At 55.7% G+C, this 23,481-nt stretch overlaps 11 protein-coding genes across 11 annotated transcripts; 6 read left to right on the forward strand and 5 right to left on the reverse strand.

Annotated features, from left to right (window-relative positions):
- Nucleotides 1-908: 908 nt before the first annotated feature.
- BU26DRAFT_13550 (uncharacterized protein) lies at nt 909-1,921 on the forward strand. Its single transcript, XM_033819741.1, has one exon. The coding sequence runs from the start codon at nt 1,135-1,137 to the stop codon at nt 1,717-1,719; it is 585 nt and encodes a 194-aa protein (XP_033691046.1). The 5' UTR covers nt 909-1,134; the 3' UTR covers nt 1,720-1,921.
- Nucleotides 1,475-2,522, forward strand: BU26DRAFT_13490 (uncharacterized protein). Its single transcript, XM_033819720.1, has 2 exons — nt 1,475-1,562; nt 1,734-2,522. Exon 2 carries the CDS (start codon nt 1,737-1,739, stop codon nt 2,427-2,429), a length of 693 nt encoding a protein of 230 aa, XP_033691047.1. The 5' UTR covers nt 1,475-1,562; nt 1,734-1,736; the 3' UTR covers nt 2,430-2,522.
- Nucleotides 2,523-2,985: 463 nt separating this feature from the next.
- Nucleotides 2,986-6,438, reverse strand: BU26DRAFT_13437 (uncharacterized protein). Its single transcript, XM_033819708.1, has 2 exons — nt 4,143-6,438; nt 2,986-4,087 (listed from the first exon to the last, which is right to left on the reverse strand). Exons 1-2 carry the CDS (start codon nt 6,084-6,086, stop codon nt 3,089-3,091), a joined length of 2,943 nt encoding a protein of 980 aa, XP_033691048.1. The 5' UTR covers nt 6,087-6,438; the 3' UTR covers nt 2,986-3,088.
- A 1,311-nt stretch (nt 6,439-7,749) lies between these two features.
- On the forward strand, nt 7,750-8,236 carry BU26DRAFT_557519 (uncharacterized protein; the record flags this gene model as incomplete). The annotated part of the gene is made up of 3 exons (XM_033832466.1): nt 7,750-7,815; nt 7,912-8,122; nt 8,181-8,236. The coding sequence occupies 3 exons, from the start codon at nt 7,750-7,752 to the stop codon at nt 8,234-8,236; spliced, it is 333 nt and encodes a 110-aa protein (XP_033691049.1).
- On the reverse strand, nt 8,211-9,802 carry BU26DRAFT_13676 (FAD/NAD(P)-binding domain-containing protein). The gene has a single exon (XM_033819759.1). It carries the CDS (start codon nt 9,385-9,387, stop codon nt 8,371-8,373), a length of 1,017 nt encoding a protein of 338 aa, XP_033691050.1. The 5' UTR covers nt 9,388-9,802; the 3' UTR covers nt 8,211-8,370.
- A 1,295-nt stretch (nt 9,803-11,097) lies between these two features.
- BU26DRAFT_13679 (uncharacterized protein) lies at nt 11,098-11,713 on the reverse strand. Its single transcript, XM_033819762.1, has one exon. The coding sequence runs from the start codon at nt 11,552-11,554 to the stop codon at nt 11,207-11,209; it is 348 nt and encodes a 115-aa protein (XP_033691051.1). The 5' UTR covers nt 11,555-11,713; the 3' UTR covers nt 11,098-11,206.
- Nucleotides 11,714-12,820: 1,107 nt separating this feature from the next.
- On the reverse strand, nt 12,821-13,996 carry BU26DRAFT_412650 (glycosyltransferase family 32 protein; the record flags this gene model as incomplete). The annotated part of the gene is made up of 1 exon (XM_033822982.1): nt 12,821-13,996. One exon carries the CDS (start codon nt 13,994-13,996, stop codon nt 12,821-12,823), a length of 1,176 nt encoding a protein of 391 aa, XP_033691052.1.
- Nucleotides 13,997-14,890: 894 nt separating this feature from the next.
- On the forward strand, nt 14,891-16,366 carry BU26DRAFT_415613 (uncharacterized protein; the record flags this gene model as incomplete). Its single annotated transcript, XM_033823123.1, has 1 exon — nt 14,891-16,366. One exon carries the CDS (start codon nt 14,891-14,893, stop codon nt 16,364-16,366), a length of 1,476 nt encoding a protein of 491 aa, XP_033691053.1.
- A 259-nt stretch (nt 16,367-16,625) lies between these two features.
- Nucleotides 16,626-18,611, forward strand: BU26DRAFT_536376 (uncharacterized protein; the record flags this gene model as incomplete). The annotated part of the gene is made up of 2 exons (XM_033831343.1): nt 16,626-17,226; nt 17,416-18,611. The coding sequence occupies exons 1-2, from the start codon at nt 17,022-17,024 to the stop codon at nt 18,609-18,611; spliced, it is 1,401 nt and encodes a 466-aa protein (XP_033691054.1). The 5' UTR covers nt 16,626-17,021.
- A 1,538-nt stretch (nt 18,612-20,149) lies between these two features.
- On the forward strand, nt 20,150-21,535 carry BU26DRAFT_545497 (uncharacterized protein; the record flags this gene model as incomplete). The annotated part of the gene is made up of 2 exons (XM_033831788.1): nt 20,150-20,556; nt 20,623-21,535. The coding sequence occupies 2 exons, from the start codon at nt 20,150-20,152 to the stop codon at nt 21,533-21,535; spliced, it is 1,320 nt and encodes a 439-aa protein (XP_033691055.1).
- Nucleotides 21,536-22,703: 1,168 nt separating this feature from the next.
- On the reverse strand, nt 22,704-23,148 carry BU26DRAFT_557526 (uncharacterized protein; the record flags this gene model as incomplete). The annotated part of the gene is made up of 3 exons (XM_033832467.1): nt 22,704-22,750; nt 22,805-23,032; nt 23,088-23,148. 3 exons carry the CDS (start codon nt 23,146-23,148, stop codon nt 22,704-22,706), a joined length of 336 nt encoding a protein of 111 aa, XP_033691056.1.
- Nucleotides 23,149-23,481: the final 333 nt, after the last annotated feature.

Consider the following 23,481-nt stretch of genomic DNA (forward strand, 5'->3'; position numbering starts at 1 on the left):
CGGTACTTCGAGCCTCTCAGTCAGCGCGCCCGCGCCGCGGCCTCCCAGTACAAATATCGAGGTCTCATCCCTTTGGCCAGCCCGAGTGGGGCTCTACGCCGCCAGGAACAGGCAACTCGTTGATGCGCCTCGCCGTTGGACAGCTTCGGAAGACGCGATCGGGGTGGGCGGGCCAATCGCGTAGCGAATGCCGGGGTAGCTGAGTGCCGGCATGGGGTCGGCGCTTCTGGCCGCATTACATCCGCCATGTGATTTGGGGAGTCCGTGATGAGCCCATAATTGGAATTACGAGGCTTGCGGCCAGAATTCTGTTGAGCTCTGGTCTATACGATGATGGCATGATCGTCTGCGAGTTTTGGAACTGTCTTTGATGGTTTGGGTGAGGGGGACGCGACCCTTTCGAATCGGGCCCTAGCGGCAGCGGGTGATCGCCAATCAAAGCGCACGACGACCACCGACAAATCAGATCGCCCAGACCCGCCAACACTTGTGATATCTAATATCCCGAACTACGAGACCGTTCAGGCGGGGAAAAAGGAAGATGGAGCGGCGCCTGTCGCCTGTCTCCCTCGTGGGCTTGCGAACCCGACCGTCTCCTCACCCGTCCCTTAGGTCCACCACGGCTTGCAATGACGTCCGTATCCGGGTACACCTTCCCTGGCCACTGCGTCAGCATCCGCATTTCTTTTGTTAGAACGAACTGGGGGCCCGATACCGTCTATCATGCTCGATCATCCCCTCCAGCCATTTCGTGGCGTGGCAGACACGGCGTGGGAGGGGAAAGTCCACTTCCACGCCCTTAGCCCCTAGCTCGAGCAATCCCGGAGGCTGAAGAGCAAATTGTGGTCCCATCAGAAGCTGTAGACCTAGACTAGACTCCGCATCCAGGAACGGAGTTCAATTCGTCGCAAGCTTTCTAGGCGAACACGAGGTCTCGTTCCATCCCGGCTCGAACATTCCTACCCCCGCGGCACTCAAGTGTCTTCAATCAGGGCCTTCCTTTTGGCCCGGAGCCGATGTTCCGTCAGCCTTTGAGTTTGCCTTTTCGCCCAAATGCGGTTCGCACACCAATGTGCGTCCAACGCTCATGGAGTCTCACTGTCATTGAAGGGACGGGTTGCTATCTAGCGGAGAATGCGAGACGGTTCTCTCACATACACACGACGACGCCAGTGTCTCCGCCGTTTTCTTCAACCTTCGGTCCCCCAATTAGCGTCAGTTGCGATGGGTGGGGTTGCGATGGACGAGACCGCGTCGTTCAACCTCCGAGTCTCAACGGGACGGCTGCGGGACGGTATCAGTTCCCTCCTTGCCTTCCTGAGAGACGGAATACAGTTTGGAATGCAACCAGCCCCTCTCATAATTCCACCAACAGACCTTGAACGATTGCCTCGTTGCTGTGATGAACAATGCCACTGTCACATCCTGCCCCTGCTCGGCCCTTTCCACCAGGCCCGCCATTCTCGCCGATGTCCCGTCTCCGGCTTTCGGATGCAGGCCCCGGCATATCAGGGCTGTTGGAGTTGGCGGTCGAACGATCGTCTCCCTAGCACGTTCTACCGGTATGTCGTCTCCGCATTTGCCCCGGCCCAAGGCATCAGGCAGTGGCGGCCTGAGATTCAAGGCAACAGGCTTATGGCTAGCGAGTGGCAAGAAACCAAGACACCTGGAGCGCCCAACCGGCAAAAATATCAAAGCACGGCTTCGAGGGTAGGCTGACGTGAACAGCAAAGGCTATGGGGCATTCGTCTGATTGCCGGTTATGCAGTTGTGCAATACACCTCGAGGACCATTTCACGTTGTGGAAGGCGTCACGGCGAGCGGATCTCGCAGCTACCCCTAAAGACGAGAGGAACTTCTGCCTCCTCTCATCAATCTGTCCTGGTCGCCCAACTGCCAGACCAATCCGCACGGTCACTCGGACACTTTTCATTGGACTAGCTCCGATGGACTTTCCACGCCTCTACGGCCTCAGACCGATTCTTATGGGGCAGCAAGCCGTGATAGCCTTCGACGAGTTCGCAGCTCTTTCGAACCATAATGTGATGGGCTGCAGCTTCGGTCTCATGTCTTCCACTGAGGACCAATGCCGAACTAACCTTCGCCAACACGCTGAACATCGTCATGTCAAGCTCGTCTCAGATATGCCTGCTCTCACTTTGCATAGTTCCGATCATCGCAATCACAGCGTGCTGCGTTCTTGCATTGTCTCGTCGCCCCCCTTATCGCCCAATGCCCGGCCAGCGTCCTCTCTCCCAACCACCCTCTTCCGAACAAGCCTGCCTCAGGTATCCTTGTCGTCGCTCACGACCCACCATAGCCAGGTTTCTGACAAGGGAAGGCGAACGTTCAAATGCCGGATGTCTTCTGAGCGCGCAACTCCACTCCCTGATCATCGCCACCCATGCAATTTCCCCACGAGCTTCTAGTCGACGTTGCATCAAGCGGTACACTCGTTACTTTTCCCGTGGCAAGCGATGATCTCGCGACGCACAACATTGCGTACCCGGAGCGCACAACTTGCCTTCTCGCATTCACAACTTCTAATCATCAGTGGCAGCACGCCCATCACACCTCCCGAGTGGGGGCGAATATGAATAACTAGCTCGCAATCCATGCTTCGTAAGCGCCCCGGGGTTCTCAGCAAAGCAAGCCTGTGCTTACCATTATGGCTTCTTTTCGTGCCGCACAGGAGCCCTGTGGAGACAGAGAGGGCGGTGAATTCTTGTCGCCCATGGCAGGCAGATGAGAGTGCGCATAGTAATTTTCAACTGAGCTTGCCGTGCGCTGTCTTAGCGATACTACGAGTGCCTGGCAGATTAACGCATCAAAAGGCGAAGTTGAAAATCACGAAGTCATCATTATCGTCGTGTCTCGGGTAGCTATGTTCCCAGCTATGTCGCCAGACCAAGGAGTGAATTCCGAGTCACCGTTTTACCCAGTGAGAGAGGACCACAGACAGCAAGCACCTCTCTCCAACCAGCCTTCATTTTCCGGAAAAAGCAACTGACAGACCGTCTCTCCTACCAAGCCAGACTCGACCGAAAGTAGCATAGGTAGGTAAGTACGTACGCACCCATCGTGCCATCTAGCCCTGCCACTTCGTCCTCCTCTGCCGGAACATACTCACCATACCAATAGGCAGCAGCCCCGGATCCACCACATTCAACCCCCCAAACCGCTCCACCATCTCGGGCCCATACATCTGCGCCACCCACTTCCAATACGGCTCCATGCCATACAGCTCCGCCGTGATGCCGCGCAAATTGCTCTGGCCGCGCAGCTGCTCGATCTCCTGCCTCACCTTGGCGCTCACATCGATGCTCTCTTCGGCCGGCCGCTTCATCAGCTCCCGGTACACGCCGACCAGGCTCGCTTTTCCCGCGCTGCGGAACTCCTCGCGGTAGCGCGCGAATTCGTCGAAGGGGAAGAAGGTGTCTGGGTCCTGCGGGGGCTTAAAGTTGGGCTCGTCGGCGTCGTGGCGCAGGGCGTGGATGTCGCCTTTGTCGAAGACGCGCTTGGCGGCGGCGTAGTCGTCGCGCTCGGCTTCTTCGTAGTCGGTCAGGAAGGCGGTGGGGTCTTCCTTGACGGACTCGCGGATCTGGAGGAGCCCGACGAAGGGGGACTTGAGGTCCAAGCCGCCCAGCTCCACGGGGAAGAAGAGGAAGCCGTCGGGGATGTCTTTGACGGCGAAGCGCTCTTCGATGGTCTTCTTGAGGAACTGCACGACGTTGCCGCCGTTGAAGATGCTCTCTTGGATGTGCCGGTGCGTGGCTAGCATCTTGTCGACGTGCTCGCGCCCGAAGCAGTTCGCTGCCTTGCCGAAGTTGGAGCTGAAGAACGTCGCTGCATACGTGTTCCAGGCCTGGATCCAGTCGATGACGCTCTTCGACTTGCCTTGCAGCTGCTTGCGGAGCTCCTCGATGTGCGAGTCCACCATCTTCTCGTCAATCTCAAAGCGACCGCTGGCAGCGTCTAGGTACAGGAAGCCCCACCGAATTTCACCTGCAGGAAGACGATCATCGATCTCGAGCTCTACGCCAGCGTCGCGAGCGATACGAACGCTTCCCGTCTTAGTCTCATTCAGCTAGATAACATTAGCGGGAAACATGGCAGAAATTCGGCGTGTCGCTGCTGCTTACCTGCACACCCATGGCCTGAGTGAACTGAAGGACGCTCGCCCAAGCCTGCGCGCACTTCTCGTAATCCTTCGACCAGAACCAAATATCATCATACAAGCGATGCAGCATCCCCCCATCCGTAGCCTGATTGACCGAGAAGTCCAAGCACGCCAGCACAATCTCGCCAAAGACATCGCTCAGCGTGTGCGAGCCGGGTGTACCACGACGACGAAGCCGAGGAGCGGATGACTGGTCGTCCGTAAACTTCAACGGAGCGCGCAAGAAGGTGCCGAAGAAGGCCAGCCACTTCTCCGAGACACCGAAGAACTCGAGGGTAGTGAGGACGGTGTCGTGCGGAAGAAGCGGATTCCAAGACTCAAAGAAGGAGCGGAAGCAGGTCAGCTCGCCGTACAGGTGCCGGTTGATGACGATCTCCGTGGAGAGCAGATGGAGCAGGTTTTGCTTCGCTTCCATGGGCCGCTTTACCTGTTGATACTCGTCGTCTGCATCGTCGTCGTCGTCGTCGTCGTCGTACGACTCCTCGAATAAGGTCGGGCCCATTCGACGAGCCCTCTTCGGAGCCTGCCTGTATGCCACTGATGATTGACCCGTCTGCATTGCCTGAGCCCCGTAGGATTGCATTTGCATTTGCGGCATTGTCATCTGGTTCATAGCCATGGGCATCTGCTGCGTAGCACGTCGCGCCGTCTGCTTCGCTCGCCCGCGCTTTCGGGGTCGATCGGCGAACTCCTCGAACTCGGCTTCCTCTTCGCCCTCCTGTATGTCGACCTGCTGCATGTCGTGGTCGAGGAGTTGGTGCGCGAAGTAAAGATTGCGGTGGGTCTTGGCGCGTTTCTCTTCGAGATTGGGATGCTCCTCGGTGCCGTTAGGGCCAAGATAGTATTGCCGACGCAAGCGGTCCATCTTGGGCACGGCGGTATGGTTGGTCTTCCATGCTTCTTTGCGGAGGGATAGGAATGCGGACTTGAAGAAGACGGACCACTTGACGCCGATATAGTGCAAGAAGATGGCCTGCAGAAGGTCCTCGTGCATGTGGATGCTATAGCTGCCGTTGAGTTTGCGGCGCTGCTCGAGGGGCACGTGGTCACCCCAGGTCCATCGGCCCAAGGCAGCCATGCGCATGTTAAGCACGTCGGCGATCTCAGCCAGGATGATGTCGTTGCTCAGGAAGTCTTTGAGGACCTCGCGCTTCTCGTTGGAGAGGAGGTCAGAGCTCTGCAGACCTTGGATGACCCACTTCAGGGTCTGGACATTGAACTGGGTCGGGCCGCTAAGCCCGTTCTCGAACTGCTGGACCTTCTCGCGAAGGTCGCGCATGGCTTTGGCGACACTCTTCTTCTTGGCGATGAACAGCTCCTCGAGATAGCCTTTCAGCGCATTGATATCGACACGAGCAGGCTCGAAGACTACCTTCTCCCACTCGGCCCGCGCCTCCAGCTTCTTGGCACCAGGCAGCTCTTCAAAGCTCTCCGCCATCTCCACATCGCCATCCGCCGGCGTAGTCTTCTCCGACGACAGCCACTCCGTGACCAGCTTCCCGTACAGATCCGCATACTGGTACTTCGCAGACTGCACAGCGAGGTACTGAAGCAGCGACTTCTCCCAGTCCTCCAGCACCTTCGGCGAGACCGAGGGATCGTAGCGCGCCTGCTCCAGGAAGCGGTCTAGGTTCTTGAGATCGGTTTCCAGGCGCGGATTCCGCGTCGAGCCGACGAGGACATTGCCGCGGCCGCTCTTGGACGGCACCGTCGCGACGCCCAGGCAGCTCTTGGTGCCGTCGACGAGCATCAGGAGGCGCGTGAGGGGGTCCAGCTCTTTTTCTGCGCCGGCGAGCAGACCCGCATGCTGCTTCTCGAAGGCGCTGCGCTGCGCGGCGAGCTCCTCGAGCTTCGTCGTCGTGATGGTCTGCAGGGTCTCGCTGAAGACGCTGCCGGAGGACGCCATGGTGAAGCGCTCTTAGCAGAGCTTTGCGTGGGTAGAGGTAGACGGAGAGTCGCAAGGCTGGCGGCTCGTTCAGTCGATGAACTTGCTGGTACTATGAGGCACTTGATATAACTGGTACAGTACCCCACAGTCGACAACCTCGTAGACGGTGCCAAGTTATCAAGTATACAGCAGAACAAAAGAAAGCAGAGAGGGGGAAAAGTCCCAGCTTTATACCTGCGCGTGGCGTGAGTGCATCGATTCTGCACAGCAAAAGAGGGGGTTGAGCTCAGGCAACAAGCGCTTGGCAGGCGGCCTCCGCTGCAATCCTGCGGCGTAATAAGGCTGTCCCAAGTCTTCCCCCTCCTTTTTGTACTACCCGTAACGTCGCGCTTGCGGGCCGTTGCAGATTTGCACACCACACTTCACTGCATCTTCGATCACTCACTCGCTAGGCAGCAGCTCAGACCGGACTACAGCGAAATCGCTGTGCGTTAGTTCGAGTTCGTGTCTAACTAAACTAATTAATGAACGGAGGGATTGTGGCGCAGCGCAGTTTCTCCTGTCGCATGACTCGTCGCAGGATGTGTCCTCGATCGATGTACTTTCATGTTGTCGTGTCGTCGGCGTTCGTTGTGCTGGACGTCGACTAGCTTGGTGTTGCGGCGCACGGGCCGAGTGTGACGTCACACGCGTCGTCCCATCTTAGCGTGATTGACCGGGTGAATGCCTGCGGTGACTGTGAAAGTGAAGGTGAAGGTGAAAAGTAGCGGGCTATTGTGCAGTAATCTACACCTAAATTCGGGACTTGCCTTTTTAGGAAGGTTGGAATGCGCTCCGAAGGGGAAGGGGGCCGCTCCGTATCCGAGATTTACTGCTGCAAAGTTTCCTCGCGCACACACACACACTCTCTCCCCCCCCCCGCACACTTCCTTCACGATCACCTTGGTTATTAGAGTAGGCTTTGTTGAAGGATCGCTGTACGGCTCGCTTCTTCGCCGTGTGCTGGACGAGGGCGGATTATGCTCGTGTTCGTTCTTTTTTTCATTGCTCTTAACTCTGGTGCCTCATCTCGCATCCTACCAGACTAGACGTCATGTTGGATATTCTTTCCCCAGCGTATTGACTATGCGTGGAGTATGGATTTACTCTGTTTTGCGCGATCTGGCCCATCTTCGCCTAGGGGGTGTAATGTTGCTGTTTGGTTAGGTCTGCATTGAAAACCCGGCTGAGTGAATAAGGATGGCTGAAGGGGGATGGAAATGGGCACGGTGCGGTGTAGTGTTCGGGGCTTCTGGTTCTGGTTTTGGTTATGCCTGTTGATGGCGTTGAGATGGCTGATTCAAATCTGCCTGCATCGCCGATGAGACTGACACTGGGATAATTTCAGTAGCGAAAGGATCGTTCAATCCTTCTGCTCTTTCAGTTATGACACCTTATATATCCGCCAACAGATGACGATAGGTTGTGGCGGGTATTCCACCCGGAACGATTGCTGGTAACTAAACTGAAACTGAAGCTATTTAGGACCTCGGCTATACTAGTTAGTAGCAAGTGAATGTAGGTTGGGACGGACGAATGCAGTGAAACCAGACGCTGTAGGAAATCGCAAAACGTCATAGCAACTTCACTCCAGGCATACAGACTCAACCTCCACCCCCACCCCGCCTAGCCCCCCTCATCCATGGCCAAAGCCGACTCCGCCATGAACCGCCTCGACGAGCTGCGCCTACAGCGCGAGCTCAAGGAGGTACTGCTCGGTAAGCCCTAGCTCGGAACCCAAAGCCGTCCCATTCCCTCACTAACCAGAAAATCAGAGCACGTGCGCGCCATCTACGGCCCCTAGAACCCCGCGAACCATGGCTTCGACGTTATCACCTGCCGCAAGCTCGAACCCAAGGCGGGGGAAAAGCTTGTCGCTCGCGCTATCGTGTATACGCAGCCGAACTTCGGCGGGTGGAAGCTGCTGAAGGAGGGTACGACTTCGTGCTACGGGGTCGTTCCTTTGTTCCAGGAGTTTTCGAAGGAACTGGAGCGCGAGATGGCGGTTGTATCTGGTACGTACGTGGAACAGACATTGAGTAAGCTGAGTGAGCGCACGCTGACTAGCCCAAGGAGGTATGAGAGCTGGAGACTTTTATCACGGGCGGGAGGAAGGGAGTTTGATATGAGGAAGTCATGATGGAGTTCTTGACTGGAGCTCGGGAAGTCGCGATGTTGCGAATTGTGCTGGCAAATGGGCCCTAAGGTGCTAGGGAGAAGTGCTTACTACTCACGAAGTTTCCTCGTCAACAAATACTAGCCATCAAGCCTTCGCTTCTTTCTCCTCCCACGCCTTCAGCGCAGCGGCAGACTTCTCCGCCCCGAGATGGTTCCCCACCCCCGCAGCGGCCTTCAGCCCGTCCGCCATGGAGACGGTAACCTGCTTCATCATACTCATCGTATCGCCAGCCGCAAACACGCCCTTCACGCTCGTCTTATTGAACATCGGGTCTACGATCTTGACGTGCCCACCCATCGCGGGATCCACCGTCTCCAGCCCCAGCTGCTCTACCAGGTCCTGCGCTCGATTGACCGTCGGCGGCCTATGCGCGATGAAGCCCAGCGTCACCGGCTCGCCTGTTTCAAATTCGATGCTCACGCCCTCGACATGCGAGGGCCCGTTGTTAACAAGCCGCACGATCTTCCGCTCGTCTACTTTCGCGCCCAGCGCCTTTGCGACTTTCAGCGCCTGTTGGACAGGCGCGGCGCTGGAGATCGGCCCGTTGCTGAAGACGGTGACGCGCGGGTCGAAGTTCAGCGCCATGGCGACGTAGTGCGCATGCATGGGGCTGCTGAATTCAAGGATGCCGATCGGCGTCCCGCGCTGCTCGAAGCCGTCGCAGGCAAGGCACTGGTAGATATGTCGCGGCCAGTTCTCCGCGTAGCCGGGGATGTCGGGAAACACGTCGCGCGAGCCGGTTGCCAGGATCAACTTCTTCCCACGGTAGGTCTGGCCCGCGCTGTCCGTCACTTCGAAGCCGTCGTACTTCTCGCCGTCCCCGATGGGCTTCTTGGCCGCTTGCGTGATGGTCGCGTTCTGGAACCATATGGTCTCGTAGCGGGTCTCGATTTGCTCGCGCGAGATGCGGCGGAACTCGTACGGGTCGATGTGGTCTCTTGAGGGCACGGCGTGCATGTGCGTGATGCCTTCGTTGCGGTAGGACGACGAGTCGAATACGATGGCCGTTGCGCGGGTGCGGGCGAATGCTAGGGCGGCGGTGAGTCCGGCGGGGCCGGCGCCGATGATGAGGCCGTCGACGATGTTGGGGCGGGGCGCCATGGTGCTAAAGGACAATAGGGTGCGTGATTAAGAGGCTGTGATCGAGTTTCTGGCTCGAGGTGTGTGCAAGGTGATGCAAAGCAGATTGTGTTGGAATACTAGACTCAGGAAAGGAGGCCGTTCTTATGTAGCCTTCCACTTCGCTCTGGACGTCGCTGCAGGGTGCGTATAGGAATGAAAGACTCTTGTAAACACGTTAGACGGAGCAAGACCCCACTAATACTATGCTCTTCAGGCGCTGTGGCGCATCAGCTTTTAGCGTTCTTGCACCGATACTGTCCGGTAGGATTGCGCCCACACATACGAAGTCTCCGAAATGTCTCCATAACGATAGACGAACGGAGTGGATTTGAGGAATACAGTATATACTGGTAAGCGCACGTATGTAGAGAGAAAGAGCTCGTGTGAATCTCGCTCGGGGGCGAGGATTGATCCTGACGGAAAGTTTTAGATGTTTGGGATGGGAGGGCGTTGAGATAGGAGGCTTGTGACGTACCTAGGGAGAAGCCCGCTGTTTTTGACCAATCATATGGCGGTATGGCCTGGTGAGTGCGTAACGAGAGTCCGAGTTTTAGTGTTTCCAAGGTTTGGATGGGAAAGCGTGAGAATGAGAGGTTTGTAACGTAGCTAGGGAGAAGCTCGCCATCCTTAACCAATCACACCGTAGAATGGCCCAATGAGTCCGTAATGCTCGTCCTTCGAGTTTTTGGAGGTCATAGTATACCTTTTACCGGGGTTCTATTGGAATGTGAGAAACTTCTGAGGATCTGAGATATATACTGTTAGCTATCTAGCTATTTGCAACAACTTAGGGAACCACAGCTCAAAAAGATAAAAACAAAAACAAAATAAAAAGGTTCTAGTGCCTGGGCCGTTCGTAGCCTAACCTGAGGCAGAAAGAAAGCTAGTTTAATTGGCTGTCTTCGAGGGTTACGAGGTCCACCTCACGTCCATGGTGGAAGATTCCCATCCTTTGCATGGCATATAGCGACCACAATTTCTTTGTGGTTCTAGCCCGTTTATCGGCAGGTACAATCTCATCTGACCCCAGACCTCTTTGTGCAGGGGCGCTCCACCTTCGTACCTCGGGGTTGGCTCGAGCGGACCTGCGTCGCCCATCTTGAATCCTTTGTTGATGCACTTTTCCTTCCACTGTAAAAGGATGGGACTGTCGGGCTTACGAGTGACGGAGTAGATAACGCTGGAGGAGGTAACGCCAGAGTAGATCTCGTCGCAGAGCATTCCAGCGAGTCCTGTGGCCGTATGCGCTAGGATATGGGAGGCAAACTCGCGAACATCAATACCGACGCTGTTCGTGAGAACAAAGGTATGCTCGTCGATCTTCGCGAATCCGTCCGCATGGTCCACAACAACAACGCCCTGCTTGCCCAGATATTCCTTGCAGTTGCGGCAATACCTTGGATCCTGCGCGAAAATGTCGATCTTTCCACCACCACCGCTCCGGTCTTGCTCTTTTGCTAGGGCATTGCCGATGGTTATTGCAGTGAGATGCTGTAGATATGCCCTCGCTTTGTGGGCCATGATTGTGCCGGGCCCCAGATTTCCAAGCCCGAAGCACACAATACGGTCGACGTGTTTCATCCTTTTCGCATTCTTCGTCAAGTGTCCGACAAGCTCTTGGCAGAATTGTGGCTCCTCCCACTCTAGGCCTGCCTCGCGGAAATCCTCCTGGACAGCCTCGCAACAAGGCGGGGAGTCCACGTCATCCTCCTCCAAGATACGGTTCACCCAGAGGGCACAATGACGTCCGCCGCGAATGCTAGTGTATCTGGGCCCTTTCAGGCTAGCTAGCTCTTTACTAGATTGGAGCTGAAGCACTGTAGTTGTATACCGAGATTACGCGTATGGAGTCGGGTCGCGCCATTCTCTGGGCCGGATCGGCCCACTCTCCACCACTTTGCCGAAGAATGTCCCTTGAAGTGAAGGTACCTCCTTTTTCATTTATACTGTTGACCTGCTCTATTGCGTCCTTCAAGATCTCTGGTGACAATCCAGTTCCTATCGTCTGCATGCGCTGTCTTATAGAAGCGAGAGTTTCTGGCTCCGGCTCCGGCTCCGGCTCGTCGGCCATCGTGCTTGCGGAGCAGCGAAGTCTCGATGTGATTGCCGCGCAGCAGGTAGGAAAAGGGTGCCGTAGGAAGGACATTGTAACTTTAGACAGAAATGCAAACGAGGAGTAGGTAGGAGGACGCTGGGAATGCTGGGTGCTCGTGCTTTATACCATTGGGACCTTGGGAGTCATCGTGTCGCTGGGTGACTGATTTATGAATGTTAGTGTAGTATGAGCCACCAAGTCTATTCCAGAGTCACCCGAAGGGCAAAAGGGCGCCTGCTTCAGCGGAGGTTGGCAGTGCTGCTTGAGGTTCTTTGTGGAGTTCTTCTCGGTGTAGAGGTGAATTTCCCTAAGATGGCACTTCTGTATGGAGCGATGGAGTCTTGCAATCGAGATGGTGAGATCTAAGGGTCATCCGTGGCCGAAGATGGAGCTGGAGTCATAGAGTGCAAGACTCAATCCGACTTTGAGTTTTCGAGTGCAGTAGGTCGCTCCTATCAATAAATAACCAATGGGAAAAGACGATTCGAAGATGTAGACTCTATGCATAATACATTTAGTGCTCGCCGCATAGTCCCGAGAGATGCGGTGTCTCGTACAACGCCGTCCCGGGATGCCGATCGCCGGGACGTATGGTGGTAAGGTACGCTGGTGGAATGGCTACCAGAAGGATAAAGCCACAGGCGGAAGGGTTAGGAACAGCTTAGTGGCCCATTCGTACTCTTGTAGAGAGGCGCGATTTAGCCGATCACATGACTAGGCTAGTGGCTGATTACTCAGCTCAGCATTTCCCCCGCCCGGACCCAGTGCGGGTCAGGAATCATCACCATTATTGTCATCGCCAATATTATCATCAATTTCAACGTCTTCTTATCATGGAAATATGCTCGGATGACTTCTTTGACTCAAAGCTTCCAATATACAAGCCGACAATGTGCGAGAGTCATCGAAGCCCTGCCGCCCGCGCCTATCCGGTTGCGAAAGGCGTCTACTGGGAACGAGCAGGTCATACGGGGAAAAAGGAGAAGCGGAATGATAACTTGAATTTGTCCATGACTTAGCAATGGGTATGTACGATTCTATGCGAAGATTCTCGCCCCTCTTTGTTCATACGCCCAGAACTCCAGCAACCCTCATTACCAGCACCGAACGCCGCTTCCATTGTGCTCATTTGCAGCCCATCCCTTCTTCGACTCGGCGATTGCCTCTGCCTGCGTCCTCTCCGACGGCGAATTCCCTCACGCAAGAGGTGCGGGGAGGGCAACGTCATCTTTCGGCGTTGGGCAATGTTCAGACCAACGAAGATGCTGCTCCACGTGGCAACAGGCAGTGGCCTGGTGAGGACCGCAAACCTCAAATCTATGCTGGCGGTGGTGGTGGTGGCCTGCTGGCGAGACGCTTTTCCCGTTCCTCCTGCGGCAGCAGGTCCCATTCGGCGACATTCTTATCCCACTCCTTAACGCAATCGGGCGCCCAGTTGCACTTCTCGACCTCGCCGTACATGGGATGATTGTGTCTCGGATGGCGAGTCGGCCACCCTGAGGCGTGATAGTGGTGCTTGACGAGCGCTCCCCGAGAATCATGGTTGCCTGAGTCGGAGTGACCTTGGCCTGCAGCAAAAGCTTCCACGTTGAGGACTAGTATGCCCCCAATGAGTTTCGACTCGGCCAGGTTGTGGAAGGCGTCCCACGTCACCGCTTTGCCGTGGTTCTGCACCGCCATCTGGTCGAGCACCGCCTTGGTAAATGCGGAAGGACCAGTGCCGCTGATGACCTCGTTGAAATCCAGCTCCAATTGCCCAATGGGAACGCCTTTCTGCCGCGCAAGATCGTGGAGCCAGTCCTGGATGTTCTCGATCAGTCGCATCATTACCGGGAGCCGGGGCTTGGCCGCAAATGTCCATTGGCAGAACGATTGGCACTTGGAGCCCAGAATTGGATGATCCACGAAGGCCGGCTCGTCGATCTCGACACCAATGATCATGTCAACATCGTGCTCGTTGTAGCGCTCTGGTATGAATCGATTGACTGGTCGGAGGCATTCGACATCAATATCAGCGTAGACGCCGCCCTCTGCGTACATAATGAGGTACCGCAACAGATCGGCCTTGATGATGGTAATGTTGACCTCGCGGTAGAAGTCAACGATGTCGGGTCGGTTGAGGCCATGGACACCGTACTGCCACTCGACGTATTGCATGTCGTTGTCGTCGGTCAGCACTTCGTACCTCCACTTGGGATTCTTGGCTGGCCAGGTCTTCGCCGTCGTCGAATCTCGTTCCTCGAACTGGAGCGGTCCCGTCTTCCATGTCTGCCAAATCTTTCTTGGAATGACGGTGCCAGCCGTCTTCAGGGGCTGCTGGTATCTCAGTTCTCGCTTGTACTTGTGCGCGGCCCGAATTGGAGCGGTGAAGAAGTGGGTGTTGGCGAAGAAGACGAACAAGCAGATAAGCACAAGATAGGCGGGCAACACTCTCCGGACTTGGGCAGTCAGCTTGCCCTGAAAATGGGAAGCAATTGGAGAGTGTGCGGGCATCTTGGTGTCGAGACGGAGCTTGAGAGGAGGAGGCCTGTATGACCGAGGGCGCATGCTGAAGTTATCACGAAATTACAGGAGCCGCCCTTTCAACCAGCCGCGCCAGGAGCTACGATAAAATGAGCTGAGAGCTACCCCGGTCGCTCTCATCCCCCCATCCCTCGGCCAGTGGCGATCTCTAAGCTAGAAATTGGGCCTCGGCGGCGGTCCGACATGACGTCGACGGGAAGTACCATTGGGCGCCGGATCTACTCACGATACGTACCCAGACGGCAGGTCGAAAGAGGAGGTAGACAAGGAGGCATATTGCGTGTGCAATAGGAATTGGGTAAACTTGGACGAGCATCCCGGGAGAATGAACCAAGGAGGATCCCTACTCCGCCAAGCTAAAGCTTATCCGGGTAGTCTCCGAGAGCGCAGCGGCCGCCTATCCCTTTTAGGCCGTGACTACAACTACACCTGCAGGCTACGCCCCTTCATCTGCCAGGGACTGCCCAACCACATCCTTCACATGAGGCCGACAAAACAATGCACCGTGGCACGCATGTGAAGCCGACGTGGAGCGTTGGTCGATCTCCGCCCGTTTGTGGGCGGCTCCCACTAACCTTATCCCCGCAGCTGCAGCGAACCCCGCAGATCTAATCCTGCGCGACCACCCTTGGAGCTGTGCACTCATGCAGCTCGGGAATGAGTTGTGCTTCCCTGACCCGCGATGCGCTATCGCCCTCAAATTGTGGGCTGTTTTATGGAAGCACCGGTAGCGAGCATCGTGTCTCCCACCCGACGGGATTCTGCTGCCCTTCTTTCAAGAGCAGTCTCACTCCCCTTTGGCAATTATCTTCTACGCATCCCATCCCATTACGAGCGAGTCGCCACGAGGCCTTTCTGCTCACAATGCCGTCCAAGTTCGAAGGACTGTTGGACTGCGGTCGCCTGGAGGATGTCAACCTTAACTCGGCGTCCTGGAAGCCAATTCGGGCCTCCAGATGGAGTTTCGACCTGGTGCGACCGGAATTCCTCGCCCTGCGGCCTGGCAGCCCGAAAAGTCCTAGAAAGCCCATCAGACGGACAGCCTGGCTCGACGGGTTGAGGGGATTTGCAGCACTCACGGTCTACTTTCATCATCACCAGCTCTGGGCGCACAACACCATGGGCAACTCCATCTACGAGAATGCGTTTGGCTACGACGGAAAGCACTACTTCGTTGCCCTACCCTTTGTCCGCAACTTCTTCTCGGGCGGTCACTTCGCTGTGGCCATCTTCTTCATCATCTCGGGATACGTTCTGTCCGTCAAGTCGATGAGCCAGATACAAAAAGGCCAGTCCTCTAGCGTAGGAGACACTGTCGGCTCCGCCCTTTTCCGCCGCTGGTTGCGACTCTATATCCCCGTCATCGCGGTCACCTTTCTATGGATGTCCCAAAGCCACTGGTTCGGGATCTGGAGCGACTTTGGCGAACCGAAGAGCAGTTACCGGGAAGAAGTCTGGACATGGTACTCGAATTTCAAGAACTACAGTTTCGTCTTCCTGACCGGCAACGTGTACGAATTCCCTCTGCTGTACCATGCGCACGCCTGGTCCATCCCGATCGAATTCAAAGGCTCCATCATCATCTACACGGCGCTGTCCGCCTTCTCACGATGCACCAGGAACGCGCGGCTGTGGTGCGAAGCTGGCCTGATCGTCTACTTCTTGTACATCGTCGACGGCTGGTACGGTGCCATGTTCATGGCGGGCATGATGCTCTGCGATTTCGACCTGCTCGCTTTGGATGACCAACTGCCGAGGGCCTTCTCCTACCTAGAAGGCTTCAAGGAGCTCATCTTCTTCCACCTATTCATTGCTGGTCTCTACTTTGGCGGCGTACCTTCTTGGGACGGGCAAGAAAACATCGTGTCAAAATCTCCGGGCTGGATTTGGCTCTCGCACCTAAAGCCGCAAGCCGCCTTCGAAGCCAAATGGTTCTTCCTGTTTTGGGCGGCACTCTTCATCGTCGCAGCGGTCCCGCGCCTCCCGTGGCTCAAGCGGTTCTTCGAGACTCGCTTCTGCCAGTACCTCGCCCGCATCTCCTTCGCGCTATACCTGGTGCACGGGCCAGTGATATGGTTACTGGGCGATCGGCTGTACGCTGCCACCGGCTTCTCAAGGCCAGTGCACAAGGAGCACATCCCGCAGTGGATCGATGCGTTTCCCCTCTCCAAGAAGGGCGCAATGGGGTTTGAACTGGCGCTCTGGGTGCCGCAGCTGATTCTCTTTCCCCTCACCCTCTATGTCGCCGAGGTGGCGACCAAGTTGTTTGACGAGCCGAGCGTCAAGTTTTCGAATTGGCTGTTCAACAAGACGCTAGCGCCTGCGCCAGTGAAAGCGTGAGGGCGAATCAGATACTCCAAATCCAACAGAAGCGAATTCCATGGCCTTGTTCTATCATCCATCGCGATCCACGTCGTCATTTCTGCCAAACTTTTTGATGCGTGCTGTGAAGGGTGTGCGGCCTGCGAGTCATGTTTGGCTTCACATGAACCCTCGGTAGGCGTTCCGAACAACGGCGACGAACAACGCTCCCGATGGAGGCCGGATCGGAAGTTTATCGACGTCTGGATAGGGGTATCACTCCGACGCTATCGTCCCCACGAAATTTGGGCGGCTCCAGGGCGGGAGGCCCGTGCGGGGTAGTTCCCCATCTGTGCACGCGTGACGTCGATCGCCACGGAGAGCCCCCGAACCAGGAACCAACGCCGATAATCTTTGCCCTCACAAGGATGCCCGCGCTTTCGCCTTCCAACTGCTCGGAGCGGCCCCTGTCATGAGCAATATAACTCACACATGAATTTCGGTGTGTCTTTTGCATGGTCGCTGCCTCGGTCCGTCCCAGCCAACATCATCATGCATCGCGATCTACACGGCATCTTCCCAGTTGCTCCTCACGCGCGCCGCACGCGACTTTCTTATCGCAGGCGCACGAAAAGCTCAGCTCCCAGAGCTATGAGCTTCGCCGTCTCTGCTACTCCTCAGTTACTCGCCCATCATGTTGGTTAGACCCTTCCCCAGGCTCATTGTCCTCATTGGACCTCTGCTCGTCTTTGGGTATATGTTCTTCGTCTACTTTGATGGAGAATCCGCAGTAGAGAACTGGTCAAAAGCGTTCCGTAATCACGATGAGACCGCGCCCCAGTATGGGCCCGAAAACCGGCCCACGACGACCCAAGAACCTGAGCTCTTGCTACAGGAGGGTCCAGCCGACCCGACTTCTATACCGCAAAGGGTGGAGCTCGAGACCTCACTCGACGTAGCCGAGAATGCACCTACGACCGCTCACGGAAATCACGTCGACTATGTACCAACTAGCTCCGCTGTTCCAGGCATCTCAGCGCCCGCAACACCTTCACCGCAAGAGCCCCAGCCCGCTCCTGCATTTCCAGTCGACGACGCAGGCGAAGCCATTGTCGATTCCTCCCAATATCGAGAAGTCTTTTCGGTCTCCACCGCCGACCGGAAATACTTCACTATCGACTTCGGTCCAGATTACCCAGCATTGAACCCGAACATCATTCCTCACCCGCACGAGCCTGGCACTTGGATCATCGTGGCGCAGCGCGAAAAGGACGGGGACGCGATCTTCGAAGAGGTTGTCTGCAATGCAAAGTTCCAACCTGACGGCAAACTTGCCTGCGCAACCGAACCTGCTATTCTTCCCGTCACCACTACCAACTTCGGTAATTGCTTGGGCGAGCTAGATTTCTTTGGAAACAGCGTTGGCCCGCATGACATGCGTGTATTCTACGGACCAGACGCGCCCTTCGTAATGTTTGGCTCGCAATCTGCACATGCGTGCTTTGGTCTCTGGGCCCAGGATCTCCGCCCCTTAGTGCCCGACTTCGCGCTTGAAGCGCTCGCCACCACTCTCTTCAAAACGTCCACGGAGCTGCAGCGCCCACCGCCATGGGGCCAGGTCGAGAAGAACTGGTTCATGTTCTGGGACCCGCAGGGCAACGCCTACGTGCACCACGACGTGGAGCCCAAGCGCGTCTTCTCCCAGCTGTTACCAGACGGCTCTGTAGGCCCTAATCTCGCACCTCTCGCCGCCTCCAGCGACGACGCCTGCATGGCGAAGTACATGCCGCAGCCGGCGCCCGCCAACGAAAACCTGCACCAGGCCACCAACTCGCTCGCCATCACGCTCTGCGCGCGCAGCGACCCGGCCTGCCGCCCCTCCGCCGCCAACACCTTCGTCATGGCCCTCTTCCAGCACAAGAAATGGGCCGCCTGGCACGCCATGTACGAGCCGTACGTCCTGCTCTTCCAGCAATCGCCGCCCTTCGCCGTCCACGCCATCGCCCAGAAGCCCCTCTGGATCCACGGCCGCGGCCCGCTGACGAGCACCACCGACATCCCCAAGTGGAAGAACTTCGGCCAAGAGCTGCCCAAGGAGCACTCGGAGATGTTCTATGTGACGAGCATGAGCTGGAAGGCCGCCGGGCAGCGGTATCATGGGTATGTCGATGATGTGCTGTTTTTGGCGTTTGGCGTGGAGGATGCGAGGAGTGGCGGGATTGATGTTACGGCGGGGGATTTGTTGCTGGATTTGGGGGTTTGTGGGGCGGAGGGGGGTGCTTGATTGTGTGAGAGAGTTTTGGGGGTGGGGGGTAGGTAAATGGTGTTGTTTGCTGGATTTCTTGGAGAACGGTTGTGCTTGCATGATACCCGCGTCGGCAGTCCGTGGATACTGCCTTCGGCTTCGCGTATTCGTAGAGAATAGTGTTTTAGTTTTCTTAATCTAGATTTCGTTTATCGTTCGGCTCGGCAGCTCTTAACCGCTGGAATAGTGAGACAGCCCACCCGCATAGAGTAAGGAGCCGCATACCTACCCTAGCGAGTGTTAAACTTGTTAAAGTAGGAAACTAAGAAATACAGCATATTAGGGTAAGGGGTATTGTATTAAGTATATAAAGCTCCGAGAAATCGAAGAAATCTCTAAGGCGCTAGTACCCGATTAGGACGCTTGGCAGTTAAACTCTAACAAAACTCTTGGTAAATACTGTACAAACACTTTCTAAAACCTCCTTCGACAGCACTCCCGCCGTACCTTCTCCCCTCTATCCCCCCTAAATCCCACGCCTACTTCGCCCTCTTTGGCTCGTACATTCCTACTACTTTACTAACTACACGCATTCTCTCTTATTCTCTTGCTAAAACTCAATTCGTAGTTTGTTCAAAACCGATCTACAGTCAGGAGTAATCCGCGCTTCCGTTCCAGTGCAGGGCTCCTTGAACCCAAGGGTATCGTATTTAAAGCGGCGTCCATACGTCGCAATGTAGGCTCCCTCTGGATAGTGCTCGTTGGCTGAGATAGGATGGCTCGCTCGAGAATCCTCGTAGCGATGCAACGCCATGTCTTCGGCATGCCACTTGCTCGCTCCTGGCTGGGTGGTGGTCCGATCACCAATCACTCCCCACAGGCGCGGTGCCCTGCTTGGGCAGGCAAGCGGAAACTGTACTGCGCCCTGCCCGTGAGGAACGAGAGGTGCATCTTTGCAGCGGAAAAGGCAGCAGGCAGATGTACTATCCTCTTTAGGGGTAGGCCGACTGAAGATAGAGAAAGGCTGTAGAGGGAAGTGTACAGAAAGACGAAGAGTAGAGTAGCGTCTGCCAGAGAACACTAACGATGAGGATACTGACGTAGCAATAGTTAGAGGAGGAAAGGCTACTTTATACCACCGCATACTCTCCTATAGCCACGTTGCTCGTCCTCTAAACAAAAGGCGAACTGTGTATACGTAGACGGAAAGAAAGAGCGGCACAGGGGGCCTAGCAAGGAGTAAGGAAGCGGCGCGCACCCCTCCCCTCATACAACGGAGGCGGCGTAAGGATTTGGGGGAAGGGTACGGGTTTCCAGGGCGCGGCAGGATAGAAGGAAGAGGCACACGCTCTCTTTCCGTAGCGCTAGGATTAAGTCTCTGAAATAGCGGAACGTAGCGCTAAAAGAGAGTTACTCGTACACGTGTCTACGTCTTTGCTTGGACGTTTACCCCATAGCTAGGCTTTGCCTAGCGCGCGAGGCGCCTAGGTCCAGGTTTATATTTCGTCTGCTAGGCAGAGCGGACGCCGCAAACACGTGACCCTGGCGTGGCGAGGAAAAGAGAACACGTGTTCACAATGGCGCTAGTTGGGCTCTTGAAAAACAGAACCCCATCTCTTGTTGCACTGCAAAACTCAGTCGAAGACGTGAATACCCCGTTAAAGCGCAGCCCACCTTTATCCCCTTCTATGGTTAGGGTACTCTGTGCAATTCATACAGGCCCTTGGACAAGGCCGCTGAACTGGGACCTCCACGTCACCCACGATGGCGAACCCTGCGTTCCTTTCTTCCTCTACGTCCAGCCAACGCCTACGCCTACGCGCACCTCGTGCTCTCAGTTTCAGAAATTCCGCGACTTTCCCGCAGAGCTGCAGCTACACGTTGTCAGCTTCTGCGACGGCCCTACGCTCTTCCAGCTTATGCGAGTGTCATCTGCCACGCGCACTCTGGCCAAACCGCTTTTTTGGTCCTGTCCGGACGCGTGGTACTCCGTCAACGGCGGCTGACTACTCGCCGGAGGGTTCCCTGGCCAAGCGCACTACGCCCTCAGCTTCCTCGCCTACGCAGAACAGGTTGAGGTTTGTTTCGACGGTGCGAAATACATCTGGCACGACTGGGAAGCAGGGCTTCGCACCGGCGCAGCAGTCATGCGACCGCAGCGCGCAGAGGATCTGGTACGGGACTTCTGGCGAACCGTACAGCACCGATTCCCTCGCGCGACCCGCGTAACCGTGCGCGAGAGCTGGCTACGAAAAGCTACGGATCCGCCGCCAGATGAGTTTAGGATCCTAATCCAACAGTGCCCCGCTAGCATCAGCGCTTCCGCGTCCATCCTTCAGCAGGGCGTGGACTACCAACTGGAACGAAGCCTATGGCGACTGGCTCCAGGAGACACTACCGGCACTATAGGCGGATGGGAAAGGATCGATCCAAGCCGCACGCGACAAAGCATTCTTCCGCCCCCTAAGGAGTTCCGCGGCCCTGTAGGAGCGTTTGAGCGCATCCACTATCATTTTTACCACCACGCATTTCGGAAGTGGGCTGTCCGGCTGCTGCTTATTGAGGCGCGGGAGAGGCACCATTTCGACGGGCGCCACGAGTCTTTCCATTGCTTTGACCCAAATTGCGAGGTCCGGCTCCAGCAACCAGGGGAATGGACCTTGCATGCGATAAACAGTGGTCACGACTCTAAAGGGGAAGGCCCGATCCCGCCCGAGCAATACAAGGCCTCGTTTGACCAGCTCAAGAAACAGCTGAAATGCATGGAGCAGCAGGACGTCCATGGGCCCATGGAGAAGATGCGCCAGGCCTGGGGCGACGAGGGAAGCGAGGAGCGGCATAACGCAGAGCGGGCATTTCTCCATCAGCTCGAGAATGACCCCTTGTACGCACATGGCAAGCCAGCTAAGGAAACGTCCACCTGGTTTCTGTATGAGCGAGCCATGGATCCGGATAATTGCTAGTAGTACTAGGCTCTGCCTAGAGGAAGCAATGCTATCAGACTGCTTAGCGTAAAGTAGAAAGCAGTAATACACCTATTACTATACTGTAGCTAAGCTCTAATAGCCTAGCGTAGTAGTACTGTACCTCTCTCCCTCTCTCTGCCTTATTACCTCTCTACAGTACTGTATATAGATCAGAAGCTATATACCTACTCTAGTAAGTATTAAAGTCTTGCGAAATACTGTACAAATATTCTAAAACCTCCTTTAACAGCACTTCTGCTGTAACTCTTCTTCTCTACTAAAACGTCCTAACAGCTAGGTTTCTAGTCTGCCTTCCCCCTCGCACTACTACCAATGCCTGAACTTGTTAATATTAAGATTATTAAACAAAAAGCACAACTCCCTCATCCTTGGCACGCACATCCGCGACATCGATTGAGTGCAACGTGCAAGCTATCGTAGACATGTACATGCAGCTCGGCTCGCGGGTGAAGTGGAAGGCGCTGGTAGAGGGAGGGCGCGAAGGCGGACGGCGAGTATGGTGGGTGGGCAGTATGGAGACGCGGCGGTGTGTTGGAGGATGAGGAACGAGGGGGATTAGATGGGGGTACTGGTAAGTGAGTAGGGCAGGAAGGAGATGTGTATTGGGGGAGAGAGAATAGATATGCTGATCTGGGATAGGAGAGATAGGAGAGTGGTAGGTAGGTTTATACTAGAGAATTAGCGAGTAAGAAGGCATGGGTTAATTCATGGACATACGAAGGAAGTAGCTGTATATATATATATATATAATTAGGAGCTAAGGGGTGCGTGAGCTAGTAAGCGTATCCGGCAATAGTTTAGGATAGACGACGGGAGGGCGAGGGATGCGGATCCGGGTTAGGAAGCGGAGAGATGGGAATGGGGATGGACTAGGTGGGGCGAGAGGAGATTGTGGTGAAAAGAGGTAGGGTCTATCAAAGAACGCTAGAGTAATGGCAGTCTGGAGAAACATGAACGCTGGAAGAAAAGCTGAGATGGAAGTTCTAGATTTTCAATGGAGTTCTCTTTACATGCTCGAGACGAGACGAGCTGAAGAGAAGAAGGTTATGAAGCTACCGTGCCCCGAGACCAGCCCATCTCGTTGTCCGTAATCTCGTTGCCGATCTGCGGTGCCAGGTTTAAGCCCGAGTTCGGAGGGAGCGTGCTATCTATGTTCTGGTTTGCCACCGTACGTTTCACCCTGAGACAGCTCTACGATTCAATCAGCCCGTTTTCCGGCTCAGAAAAGCACGAAAGCAAACTTACCAGGAATCTCGGAAATCTTGGTCTGAATCTTGCCCCACAGGGCCTCCATGGCCGCGCAGAACTCATCACCGGCGCGGCCATCCATGAGAAGTTCCCACGAGGAGAAGCCATTTTCCAGGGCGTACACAATGAGCTGCACGACGTATTCGTCTCCGCGCTGGCTGAAGATGACATCGAATCGGCCGTCGTTGTAGGAGAACCCTGGGCCCCAAAGAGCTTGTGCTTGAGCTAAGATAGAATTGTTAATTGGGGCACTGTGAGGGATAAGGTGGGGCGTACTTACAGATGATGAGGTTCTTGAGGTTCGTGATGTGGCCAACTTGGTCCTGGTCCAATCCTTCCATGGTGTTCTGATGCTGGTTTGTGGCTTTGCTGATCGTGTGGAAAGGGAGAGTGCTTGCGGAAGGTGGAGGAAGAGTTAGAGCGCGGTTTAAGTATTAAGAGAAATTTTGAGGAGTCAGAGGAGCTGTAGGAGTCAGTTACCCTCCGAGTCACGCCAAGGCGTTGCATCCAGAGCCAGTGCACCGAGCTCAACGAGCAGGATCGAGAATTTTGAGAGCTTGCTCGTGAGGGAGCTTCACCGGAGCAGTGGAACGATGCGGCGAGGCGATCCAATGCGCTTAAGCGAGCCGGCCGTGAGTGCAGATATGCAGTCATGTCAGAACGATGGCTAGAGC

The sequence above is a fragment of the Trematosphaeria pertusa genome (assembly GCF_010094035.1).
Source record: "Trematosphaeria pertusa strain CBS 122368 unplaced genomic scaffold BU26scaffold_1, whole genome shotgun sequence".
Taxonomy (NCBI): Eukaryota; Fungi; Ascomycota; class Dothideomycetes; order Pleosporales; family Trematosphaeriaceae; genus Trematosphaeria; species Trematosphaeria pertusa.

Coding starts and splice junctions, on each gene's coding strand:
- BU26DRAFT_13676 (XM_033819759.1), bottom strand. CDS start 9,387: ATGGCGCCCCGCCCCAACATCGTCGACGGCCTCATCATCGGCGCCGGC.
- BU26DRAFT_13679 (XM_033819762.1), bottom strand. CDS start 11,554: ATGTCCTTCCTACGGCACCCTTTTCCTACCTGCTGCGCGGCAATCACA.
- BU26DRAFT_13437 (XM_033819708.1), bottom strand. CDS start 6,086: ATGGCGTCCTCCGGCAGCGTCTTCAGCGAGACCCTGCAGACCATCACG. Junction 4,088..4,142: donor CTCAGGCCATGGGTGTGCAG/GTAAGCAGCAGC, acceptor AATGTTATCTAG/CTGAATGAGACTAAGACGGG.
- BU26DRAFT_13490 (XM_033819720.1), top strand. CDS start 1,737: ATGGGGCATTCGTCTGATTGCCGGTTATGCAGTTGTGCAATACACCTC.
- BU26DRAFT_13550 (XM_033819741.1), top strand. CDS start 1,135: ATGCGAGACGGTTCTCTCACATACACACGACGACGCCAGTGTCTCCGC.